This window comes from Epinephelus moara, chromosome 6, assembly GCF_006386435.1.
Source record: "Epinephelus moara isolate mb chromosome 6, YSFRI_EMoa_1.0, whole genome shotgun sequence".
Classification (NCBI taxonomy): Eukaryota; Metazoa; Chordata; class Actinopteri; order Perciformes; family Serranidae; genus Epinephelus; species Epinephelus moara.
In genome coordinates, this window is record NC_065511.1 from 31,211,542 (window position 1) to 31,223,888 (window position 12,347).

The 12,347-nt window shown below is 39.8% G+C and overlaps 2 protein-coding genes across 3 annotated transcripts in view; one reads left to right on the top strand and one right to left on the bottom strand.

Moving 5' to 3' along the window:
• ube2s (ubiquitin-conjugating enzyme E2S) overlaps positions 1 to 2,553 on the bottom strand; it is a 4,576-nt gene extending 2,023 nt beyond the window's left edge. Inside the window, exons 1-2 of the mRNA XM_050047865.1 lie at positions 2,370 to 2,553; positions 733 to 880 (exon numbers count right to left, since the gene is read on the bottom strand). Of these exons, the coding sequence (XP_049903822.1) occupies positions 733 to 880; positions 2,370 to 2,372 (151 nt within the window). The 5' untranslated portion in view covers positions 2,373 to 2,553. The remainder of the gene's footprint in view (positions 1 to 732; positions 881 to 2,369) is intronic.
• A 3,056-nt stretch (positions 2,554 to 5,609) lies between these two features.
• Positions 5,610 to 11,807, top strand: josd2 (Josephin domain containing 2). Of its 2 annotated transcripts, none has more exons than XM_050047870.1 (5): positions 5,610 to 5,896; positions 6,136 to 6,264; positions 7,905 to 8,030; positions 8,538 to 8,732; positions 10,450 to 11,807. In XM_050047870.1, exons 2-5 carry the CDS (start codon positions 6,143 to 6,145, stop codon positions 10,559 to 10,561), a joined length of 555 nt encoding a protein of 184 aa, XP_049903827.1. In that variant the 5' UTR covers positions 5,610 to 5,896; positions 6,136 to 6,142; the 3' UTR covers positions 10,562 to 11,807. The 2 variants fall into 2 exon arrangements, with proteins under 2 accessions (XP_049903827.1, XP_049903828.1); XM_050047871.1 differs by having other exon boundaries at positions 5,879 to 6,018.
• The last annotated feature ends 540 nt before the right edge of the window (positions 11,808 to 12,347 follow it).

Below are 12,347 nucleotides of genomic sequence, written 5' to 3' on the forward strand. Positions count from 1 at the left end.
CATTACCCATCTTAAGCGGGGGGGGGGGGGGGGGGGGGGGGGTTGACAGGCGAGAGCTGTTATTACCTCAGCTTGATGATAAAAGGTTGGTCGTCAAGTGAAATCTGTCTTCAGTGCCAAATAGTTATCAGGCTATTTAACATAATGTGTGGTGGTGGGGGAGCTCAGTATATTGTAAGATGCAAGCATGACGCAGACGCAACATAAATGAAATTTCAAAACTAAATAATTTTTACTTTAAGAACAACTTCAGAGTGAGGGGGAGGATAAAATTGTCTTAGACCTTTAAGTTGACCTTTGAAGTATAAGGACAGCTCCAGAACAATGTGAGTGATAGCATGTGCAGTCGATAAAATGTAGAAATACATGGCCTGTGTTGACCTTTCTGTAATTCCATTTGACCAGGGTTTCAGACATGTAATTTGCTAAAAAAACAAAAGTCTCTCAGAGAGACGGAAAAAGATCGGAATCAATACTGAGATCTGAAGAGCACTGCTGCTCAAGATTAAGAAAACTTTAATGAATAAAAGACAATACAGTGGATCCATCTCTCCGCTGTATATACTGTGTCTTCTCAGTCAACAATTTCTTACTCTGAGAATACAAACACAGTGAAGTGCAGGCCAGTGTGAGTTCAATGCAAGCCCATCAAACTTAGTAGTGCCACATATTTTTTATTCAGCTCATCATAACCAATGCCAGTTTGGTCTGACACCATATTGCAATCCTTACCCGGTCCTTCGATGGCTGTATGTAGCTCAGTTATGTCCTCCTCGCTGGGATAAATCTTGATACCCTCAGGCGGGTCTGCTGCTAAAGCTGAAACCTCCTTGTAGACCAAGCGAAGAACATGAGGAGGCAAATTCTCCACATTGGAGTTCTGGAGAAAGACCGAAAGACGGTTTAACCAACTCTGGTATTGCATATGAATAAACACCTACTAGACCTACTACAAGAAAATTGGGGTTCTGACATCTTCTTAAACATCAAAATCAAGGACTTTACAGACCCAATGCCCTCAAATTAAAAAACCCAGCACTGTATAGTTTGAGACACCTATCAAGGTTACTTAATGTTATCACACTGAGAATTTTTATAATGAGAACTGGCAGACTTTACAGAAGCTGACAGACAATTTAAGAGGGGCAGCCTTCAATGTGTGGACAGTGGTGGCAGACAATATCAGAAGAACTTCAATTTCTACTCTTTCACAAAATCTGCCACTCAAGTGCTTTCAAAAAGGTTCAAGGACTTCAAGGAACCATGGGAACCATTGGAAAATATCTAAAAGTCAGGGGTACTTAATAATGTTGACAGAAATTTTTAAATTTTTTGTATTTGGGGGCTTTTTGAATGTGTAAATTGTGGTGGATTTTATTTTGATGAACTATTAATAATGTAAACAGCATCTGAATCTCACTCTTGACTTACGGTTACTAAAATTAGGGGATATTTTGGTTTAGTATTCCCTGAATATTTAAAGGCAAACTGTTTATATCTGCATTTAGACTTTGACCATACGAAAGATGGCATATTCATTTGTGGAAATAATAAATGCTGTCTGGTTATCAGTTTCAAAAAGCCACGATGGAGCATGTAAGTACTGCAGCGTTACACCTATTTAAAATGCATTCAACAATTAGGCTACTATCTAAACTGTCACTTATCTGACGTTTGACGATGATCAAATCATTGTGTTTCTTAATAAGTAAATAGACAACAATCATCAGTTTCTCAGGACCCAAGCAGCATAAGATAAATCCACCATCAGCATCAATTGAGACCCTCTTAGTTTTCTCTTGCTGATGCACACACGTGACTGGTGGTTTTCTATATTTGGTTGCTCTTCATCGGAATAATCGGAATAATTTCAGCTTTTACTAATATGAAACATTGAGCCACACAGGTTTTAAACCATTTAAACACCCGGTACAAGTCACAAAAGTTTTAAGTTAATTTGTTTCATGTTAGGTTATCTGGCATTTACACAATCATGAATGCCAGGCAATAGTAATGTAAGGTAAAGTAACTGTAACGATCGTCAAAGACCATCCAGTCGCTAACATTGGGTAACTTTAACGTTACGTTAGCACTGCATTACTGTTAGCAACACTAGCCTAGCCACAATCTAATAACGTTAATATTAAAGCTTCTCGGTGGCTTTATAGTTTGTAATAAGGTGTTCATTGTGGTCAATTTATCTATTAAATCATAAAAATATAGATGACGGCTCTTAATTAACGTCAGAGACTTCAGCAAGTAGACACAACCCAAATCAAAAGCTCGACGGCTGGCGACGGCTAAACGTCGGCTCAAGCTAGCAGCTACTCCGGTTAGCCGTTAGCAACGAGCTCGGCTAACTGACTTACCATCTTCAAAAGGAGTTCTGCTGAGGCCGTTGGTGTCTTGCTGGTGTCAGACGTGAGGAAACCTTTCTGTAATGTTTGAGAAAAGAAACTATCTTTGATGAAAACTTAGCCTGCTCTCACTGGCTACTCTTCTTTTCTTCTTTTCGTTGACACAGGAACAAAAATACGATCCTCGGTTTAACCTAGTACCACCGACCAATGGGCATCTCGGTGGCGGTACACGTCAGAAAGGTTGAGCCAATCGTGATACAGTGTTGTCGTTGCGTCACAGGTGGAAACCCTATCAGCCACACAGAGAGGTGAATATGACTGATGCTAGTCAGTAATTGGTCCGTTTGAAAAACTCACACACACCCCTGAACATCACTGAAAAGACGAATCTGTTACATTAAATAAAATTAAAATACACAAGAAAACGCACTGATTATCGCTTCTAAACAAAGGCAGAGAGAGCATTAATTAAATTAATAATAATTTAAAAGTAAGGTGAAACTTGTACATGGAGAATTTAATATAAAATTGCAGCTAATCAGAGAGCATGAGAATGGAAACCACAGAAACCATATGCAGCTAACGCAGACACAGCTCGTAATAGCAAGTATAAAGGAAGACATTTACAGGATTAGACACACACAAATACAAAACAAAAATTCTTCTCATTCAGTCAAATGCAGCCTTACATTGCTTCCACTGTGTGAAATAAATCACATGGTTTCTCCTTACAACAGAAAAAAATCCAGCATATTGAGATGCTCATCTTGTTGTAAAGTGCCAGTGACCAACAATACATGGGAGTGTAGCTGAATATCTTACTCCATGAAAACCTACTTACAGCAATACCATGTAATTGTGAAAAAATGTACACGTCTATGGTATGAACCGGCCACTTTCCCAACAACCACACTCCATATTTTTAAAGTCTAGTTTGGTTTAGTTTAAATTACACGAGGGAGAAGGCTACATAAAATCACATGCAACTGAGATATCACAGTAATATCCAAGATTTATTTCCATTGTAGTCATGGATGTTAGTAGCAAGATGCAAGAGTCTTGAGTTGACTGGGCAGTTTAGTACCAACAAAACTAACACAAATCAAGAGTAGCAACCAAAAAAGACATTGTAAAATCACAGGCATATGAATAACCCCCTTCACTGGCAACCAGAAGGCACAATATCCTTACCAAGAATGCCCATGATACCCATAACCCAGTATGAAACAACACATCTCTGCTTGAATCTCTGCATTGTTCTCACAGCAGCAACAATACAATTTAGTGAGACTTAAATTTCACTGCTGTGGGAGTGCAAATAAGTAGTATGAACATTTCCACCTCCAGACCTGCGTTATAAAATAACAAGATTATAAGATTCTATCACACCATATGTTATATATATTTGTTTATGTTTTGTTTAATGTATTAACATATGTACTCTTTCTTTAAGACGAGGAATTTGTTATTGTATTTTTTCAGATAAAGATAATCATGGATAGCTTACTGAACAGGCCTGCTGGGCACAGGCCCAGAGGTCCAAAGTGTCAAGGGCCCCCCCTGGCCTTCACTTGCAAAATGTCACTTAAATTAACATGTACCGACCAGGAAGAGATTAAAAATAACCATGAAGAGACACAAAAAGACCATAGAGAGGCAAAGTTACTGAAAAAAGACACAAAAGAATGTACAAAAACAAGCAAAACAACCACAAAGACACACAAAACAAATACAAAAAGACACAAATTTACCTGGCAGGGACACAAGGAGACACAAAACAATCACAAGGAGACACAATATGACTAGAAAGAGATGCAAAATGACCAAAAAAAGACATAAAATTACCCCAAAGAGACACAGATTATGTCAGTGAGACACAAAAGAGACCCAAACGACTGCAAAATTATACAAAATAACCAGAAGTAGACACAAAATGACTACAAAGAGACACAAAATGAATGAAATAAAACACAAAATCCCCTCAAAGACACACAAAACAACCACGAGGAGACACAAAATGACCAGAAAGTGATGCAAAATGACAAAAAAGACATTAAAATTACTTCAAAGAGACAACCAATTACAATAATAAGACACAAAAGAGACCCAAGTGGCTACAAAATAACCAGAAGGAGACACAAAATGACTTAAAAAGACCTCAAAGAGACACAAATGACTAAAAGGAGATGCAAAATGACCAAAAGAGACATCAAATGACCCCAAAGAGATACAAATGATGTCTACAAAACAATACAAAATAACCAGCAGGAGACACAAAATGATTACAGTGAGACACAAAAGTACACAAAATGGCCCCAAAGAGACACAAAATCAACAAAAGAGACATAAAATAACCTCAGAGACACATATTATGTCAATGAGACAAAAAAGAGACCCAAACGACCTCAAAATTATACAAAATAACCAGAAGTACACACATAATGACTAAAATGGGACACAAAATGAATGAAGTAAATCACAAAACCACCTCAAAGAGACACAAAACAACCACGAGGAGACACAAAATCACTAGAAAGTGATGCAAAATGACCAAAAAAGACATAACATTATCCCAATGAGACATATAGTAAGACACAAAAGAGACCCAAACAGCTACAAAATAACCAGAGGGAGACACAAAATGGCTACAAGGAGACACAAAATGACTTAAAAAAGACATAAAATTACCTCAAAGAGACACAAAATAACCAAATGACTAGAAAGAGATGCAAAATGACCAAAGAAGACATAAAAGTATCCCAAAGAGATGCAAATTATGACTACAAATGACACAAAAAGAATAAGAAAGGCACAAAATCCCCTCAAAGAAACACAAAACAGCCACACAAAATGACCAAAAAATTATGTCAATAAGATGCAAAAGAGACAAACGACTACAAAACAATGTAAAATAGCCAGAGGATGATACCAAACAACTACAAAGACACACACACACAACCAAGTCTGTGTGTCTTGCTCATCTGTGGGAGAGGTGGTGGGGCCCTTTGCATGTTTTTGCCCAGGGGCCCATTGCATCATAATTTACCCATGGACATAATCAATAGGCTCTTTTGTGCTTTTTCTTTTCAGTCCCTGCACTTTTTAAAAAATTTTTTTTTACTCAGAAACACTTTTATAACTGCGTATGACACATTTATTGACTGATTACATTTACATAAACTGTGTAAGGTTTGCAAGACAGATTATGGTCTATAAATCACCGTCGCTGCCACTAGAGGGCGCTTCAACACAACGTCCACAGTCCTGAGAGCTGAGCTGAGACTGTTCCAGTGCGTAGCCACGGAGATAAGTTTCCTTTAACGTTTATTTCACCGTGATTTTATCTCAACGGTTTGATAAGAATCACAGTGGGTCAGAGATTAGTTTGCTCCGGTGCTGCTGTGAACACCGTAAATGGGCGTGACAGCCGCACAACAACAACACCACAACAAAAACAACGGATCTGCTTCCGGTTTCTGGATGTAGCTGTCAGACTCCAGCATCTCTTTTTTAACGGGGAAGCGCTTTATCAGCAGGTCAGTAGCTTCATGTCGCTATTGTCGATTAATAATAGTTGACTTTGCCGTTGTTTTGCCAACTGTCAGCATCCAAACACAGAGTATAATCAGCAGGCTGCCACAGTTTAGCCGCCGTTACGGTAAGCTAACGACTTTAAAGTTATCGTTAGCCTCGTGTGATAGCTGCACAGCTAACTGTGTTGTAGCTCATGTTTATCTGTTAACGGTTCTTCCTCTGTGTGCCTGTGTGTGCTAAGATTTAGTATGAGCGAAGGAGAGGTGTTTCATGAGAAGCAACGATTGGAGCTGTGCGCGATTCATGCACTCAACAACGTGCTCCAGGAGCGGGTGTTCACCAAGGAGACAGCCGATGATATCTGCAAACGGTAGGGTAACATTTCCAGGATGTGTCGGTGTTTCCTATCATATAACTAAAACATATATTGTTGGTTTGTATCAAGCATAAAATATTCTAAAACACAATAGTCAACAACAGGGGTATGACTTAAAAACATATATAAAAATGGGCACAAGATGACTACAAAGAGACACAAACCAGATTTAAAAATAGAAATTACAGAAATTGCCTGAAAGAGACACAAAACATCCACAAGGAGATCCAAAATGACTACAAAGAGACACAACACAAATAAAGAAGACACAAAATTACCTGAAAGAGACACACACACACCCAAAAGACTACAAAACGATTTAAAACAACAACATAGAGACACAAAAGACATAAAATTACCCCAAAGAGACACAAATTGTAACTACAAAACAATAGAAAATAACCAGAAGATAAGACACAAAAGAGAGCCGAAAGACTACAAAACGATACAAAACAAACACATGGAGACACAAAATGACTACAAAGAGACACAAAACTAATATAAAAGACACAAAATTACCACCAAGAAACACAAAATGACTACAAACAAATATAAAACGAGAAAAAAAGACAAAAGATTACCTAAAAAAAGACACAAAACAACCACATGGAGACACAAAAGGACTAAGAAGAGACACAAAACAAATAAAATTGACACAAAATTACCTGAAAGAGACACAAAACATCCACAAAGAGACACAAAATGACTACAAAGAGATATACAAAGGAAAAAAAAGACAAAAAATGACCCGAAAAGACACAAAACAACCACATGGAGACACAAAATGACTACAAAGAGACAAAAAACAAAAAAAGACACAAAACTACATGAAGAGACACCAAACATCCACAAGAAGACACAGAATTATCACAGAGACACAAAAGATATAAAATCACCCCAAAGAGACCCAAATTGTGAGTAGAAAACAATACAGAATAACCAGAAGTAGACAAAAATGACTACAAAGAGATACAAATGATGTCAATGAGACACAAAAGAGACCCCAGTGACTACAAAACGATAGAAAACAACCACATGGAAACACAAAACAAATGAATCACATTGTGATTTTAGAGCAATGCTGTTAAAACACCTCTTCCACTGACTGATGTCTCAACAGGGAGTGCAGCCCAAAACTCTCATCACTGTGTTCTGTCCCATTGTTAAAGTCAGCGTCTTTAAATAAGCTGGAAATCTACAGCACCAAGACTTGAACTGAGTGGTGGTGGTGCAGTTTCACACTGCAAGCCGCTGTATTTAGTGTGGCTGTTGTTAAGGATGCCATACTAACTTCATTGACTATGAGTTGAGTCACGATCTGAGTAGCTTGTGACCTTGGCTAAAGAATTTCCCGTGGGAATCCATGTAACCTATCAACTCAAAGAATCTTTGTCCAGATTGTTATAAATAAAAATGATTTATTCGAACGAGGAACAGATCTGAAAAAAGATGCAGCAACATCCTGCTAATTCACAGTGGATGTTGGGCTTGACAGTCGAGCCCAGAGGGTGGAGATGTTCACACAAAAACGAGAGTACACAAAACGTCAGAGCGGTCCTGACGCCTAGTAACCATATTTGAGGTGGACTTGTTCCTTCAAAATGCTCTCTTGTTCTGTTGCTCCCTTCGTGCAGGCTGGCTCCACAGTGTGTGGTGAACCCTCATCGCTCCGTGTTAGGTACAGGGAACTATGACGTCAACGTCATCATGGCGGCACTACAGAGCCGGGAACTGGCTGCAGTGTGGTGGGACAAACGCAGGTGAGTGAGACACACTGAGCCCCGTGAATCCCCAAAGTACTCTGAGTTTCTGGGCTTGTTTTTTATCTGGTTTATTTCTATGGGATTTTTTGGAGTTTAAATATTAAAAGCTCATCTCTAAGCATCAGCTTTTTGTGGTAGGCCGTCGCAATCAAAGGACAAACGCATCTTTTTAGACTCACAAGCAGACACAGAGACATATCTTTATCTATGCAAATACTAGTCTATCATGAAGTGCAACCCTAGGGCATGTTGCTCTGTACATAAGAGGCGTGACTCATACTCACACTCATAACCATCTCCAGCTGCATGTCAAACATTAAGCTCTCATTTTACAACATTTAGGAAGTCAGTATGTAAAGCAGAAGTGGGCGAGCCAGGTTGGGGTCGAGTGGGTGCACCTGAGCAGTCTACCGTGAAATATACAGAACATAACAGATTACTAACAACATCTCAAGGTGTGAGTTTTCTTTGATGCTTTCTTTCTCCCTTCTTTTAAAAATACAGGACGGTTCAGAGCCTCTGCATGTCAAAGGTCCAGGGTTTTATTCTCAACGTCCCGTCACGAGTATCTCTGGGGATCGTGTCCCTCCCGCTCAGACGGCGGCACTGGCTTGCGGTTCGGCAAGTTAACGGACAGTACTACAACCTGGACTCCAAACTGAAGAGTCCTGTCTGTATCGGGGGAGAAGCAGAACTACGGTAAGAACGTACAGTCACATTTGGCTGGGCAACATAGACGTCACGATATTTTTCCACCAAACACCATGTTGTGATGATATTGTAGGTTTGCCTGCTGGTGCTTTACAAAATATTTCCACAATGAGATTTTAGACAAATAATCATCAGTAATGTGGAGAAAATGATCGAGACCAATAGACATATCTGAACAAACTGTCGCCTCAACTTGGTTAATTTAATGTTTTACCAACTGTAACGTTGCAAGGTTGCAAAATGTGAGACGCACTGCACTGCCTCTTTTTTTTTTTTAATTGAATGCTGCTACTAAGAAAAATGCTGCTACGGCTTTTTATTGTTGCCAGGCAACCACCCCATTACCTCCTTACCCTAACCTTCCCATGTAGTCAATCTACCGTTTGTTTATTTGTTTTATTTATTACACAGTAGTTAGTAGTTTGTTCCTACAATGTTGAGGCAGAGGGTACTTGCTGTAGCTCCAGTTGAGGGTGAGAGGCTGTCAGCAAATAGTTTGGCACAGGGAAACAGATCTGTGTGGGTATGTGAGACCCTAATAAGGTGGGTGAATCGCAGGGAGTACCACCAGTTGGTCCAGGAGCTTCACCTCCATGATGGCTGTTTCCGGGCATATTGGCTTCTCCTCCGTTGTTTACCAACTGTAAACTTGATGTCGTGACCACCACAGATGGCCCGCCTCTCAAATCATCCCATTGGACAATGGGGAAAAAATCTGAGATGACATGGGGCGCTTTTCCACTCTGAGTTGGAAGTTTTTTTTTTCCAACTTGAGGAGTTCAGAATGCTTCGGCAAAAACGCCAGGTGCCTAGAGCTCAGAAACGCAAGGTGCATCACAACACAAAAACCACAAGCAAAAGGCTTCATTCTCATTAAAAACGATTAGAAAAAGGTGTGATCAGGGCCTTATCCTAAAATAAGCCTTAAACTGACCATCCAGGTGAAGCTCCTGGACCAGCTGGTGGTCCACCTTGTCATTCCTCCTTTTCCTGAGGGTCTCATATACCCACACGCATCTTCATTTCCCTGTAACAAATGTACTATTTGGGCACAGCCTCTCACCCTCAATCACAGCAGGAACAAGTGCCTCCCGCCTGTCTATTTTTTATGCAGACATTTAAGGTACATATTTGTGAGTTTACTTCACAGCAAAATAGCAGTTAAACTAAGGACAGGTAATGCAGTGGTTGCCTAGCAACAATAGAAAAAGGACACAGCAAGCTGCAAAAAGTGCTGTGTCTGGCTGAGGCAGGTTCCACAAAAAGGCAGTGGGGTGCGTTTTGTAACTTGCAAACACGCTCTGTCTGATCAGAGCCTAATGTAGCCTTTACCAGGAAATGACATTTAGAATATTAAGATATCAATCTAAGACGATGTCTGCTTTCTAAAAGGCCTACGTGTGTGTGTGTGTGTGTGTGTGTGTGTGTGTGTGTGTGTGTGTGTGTGTGTGTGTGTGTGTGTGTGTGTGCGTGCGTGCGTGCGTGCGCTTGTGTTTGTGTGTCTGCCCTGAGTGAGATCAAAACTTGGCTTTGACGCGCTGCTTGATTTCTGTCTCAGCGAGTGAGTCATCCCATATGAGTGGTCACATGGGGCTTACCTCACTGTTTGTTTGTGTTAGAGCGCTGCACTCCAGTGATCTGTCCCTCTGTCTGTGTCCATGTTATTCTAACCTTTCATCTCCCGTCGTCCGTGTTTCTCTTTCAGCACATTTCTCAGCGAACAGCTTTCTCAGGATGTGGCAGAGATGCTCCTGGTCGTCCGCCGGGAGGTGGAGGAGGACGGTTCGTGGCTGAACTCTGACAACCCCAAGAAGTGACACCTTGGGACGGGACATACCTTTAGTTAGCATGGAAAAAAAACCTCCTCTGGGAAAATGACAGACATTTTTTAAAAAAAAAAAAACCTCATTACAGAAAACTCTTCAGGGAATGCACTAAAATACATTTAATATCTACACACAGAGGAAATTCCAAAGAGGAGCAGAGACGGGCGGTTACTCCTGAGATGAAGGACTGTTTTGATTGTAACAGCTGTAAAAGCTTTTGCTCTGATATGACACATGTATCTGCGTCGTCCTTCTCTTAGTACCTTTGTTTTTAACACTGAGGAGGTGCATCTAAGCTAACTAAGTTGTGTTTGATGAGTTGTGACATATGACTGAACTTTCACTGTTTTACGGTAGGAAGATTGCAGTGTTTGTGCATGAGAAACCATCCGCAATAAGGATAACTGCACTACTTTGAGTTCTGAAACGTCTCCAAGATGAAAACAGTTTAACAGTCCGAGACTTTTACGATTGAGTCGCCAAAATCAGATCAGTGTGTCAGTTATCAAGCAGCACCTGAGTTCTCTCTTCCCATTGTTGTAAACCTTCTATGCACTGCAGAGTTTGATTTGTTCGCACTGTTTGTCTTTGTGCGTGTTCACACAGGCACAGGTACTGTGAAGGCATCACTCAGTGAGGCGTTGAAGGACCTCCAGTGTCTTTGCATGTTTTCGCTGATTTACTAAAACATTTTCAGAGCGTGCCACGTTTTTTTGTTTTAGATTTTTAATTGTGTTTTGTTTTGCTCCATGCTGCCTTTGTTTTCGTCTCATTTAGCTTTGGTGTAAAAACCAAAAATCAACTTGTAGAGATTTTAAACAAGGCTGAAATCTGTAATCCATCACAGCGAACTTTTGTCTTTGATAATGATGGATGATACATTTCATCCAGGTTTCACGTCTCTGCAGGTCGAGTTTCGCACGAGTGAAAGAAGTTAGAAAGATCTTTTTTTTTTTTTTTTTTTAAATCTAAATTAAAAGTTACAGTAATATAAAAGAAACCCTATTCCTGATCAGTTTTAAATAATTCCAACATGCAAAAACACTGGTCCTGTGACTGTATGTAACCTTTACGTTTGTATGTTGTCTCTCCTATTGATCTATGCATATCCAAAAGAATAGGAGCGCTGCCTCTGGTACACACTAGTGAACAACTTACACATAAACCTCACAGCTCAGAGGTTCGTAATAGTGGAACTTATTTATATTAAACTTTGACCTCTTGTTTTAAGTATGAATCTCTTGCAAAGCATTTTGTTTGTTGTTTACACTAAACAGAAATTTACATGCAACACTTGTTTTTGCTCTCATTTTCACAGGTTTAGGTTCAAGATCTACTTATTTTATGCACTCGAGAGATTTATTTTTCTCACATTTTGGTTGCAAATTTGTTGAACCTGTGAGTGAGCACCTCCTTTTCCAAGATAATCCATCCACCTGTCAGGTGTGGCGTATTAAGAAGCTGATTAAAAGGCATCATTACTACACAGGTGTGCCTTGGGATAGTCACAATAAAAGGTCACTCCAAGACAGTGGTTCCCAACTGGTGGGTTGCGGTTCAAATTCTGAATAGGCCGCAAGTGACTCACTTTATCTTTAAGTACAGTGAATTTCCAGCACAGAGCTTTTATTTTGAAGTGCCGTTTTCTGAAGTAGAGTGAGTGACTAATAGACTTAACAGAGACGGCAAACTTGAACTAATGTCTAAGGAGAAATCTGGACCCCGTTGCTAGACCATTTGGGAACAACTGCTCTGAAATGTGCAGTTTCATCACACA

What these genes read in the sequence shown, in the direction of transcription:
- josd2 (XM_050047870.1), top strand. Translation starts at nt 6,143, where the DNA reads ATGAGCGAAGGAGAGGTGTTTCATGAGAAGCAACGATTGGAGCTGTGC. An exon ending in GTGTGGTGGGACAAACGCAG is followed by an intron (nt 8,031 to 8,537) that starts GTGAGTGAGACA and finishes TTAAAAATACAG; the next exon opens with GACGGTTCAGAGCCTCTGCA. An exon ending in GGGGGAGAAGCAGAACTACG is followed by an intron (nt 8,733 to 10,449) that starts GTAAGAACGTAC and finishes TTTCTCTTTCAG; the next exon opens with CACATTTCTCAGCGAACAGC.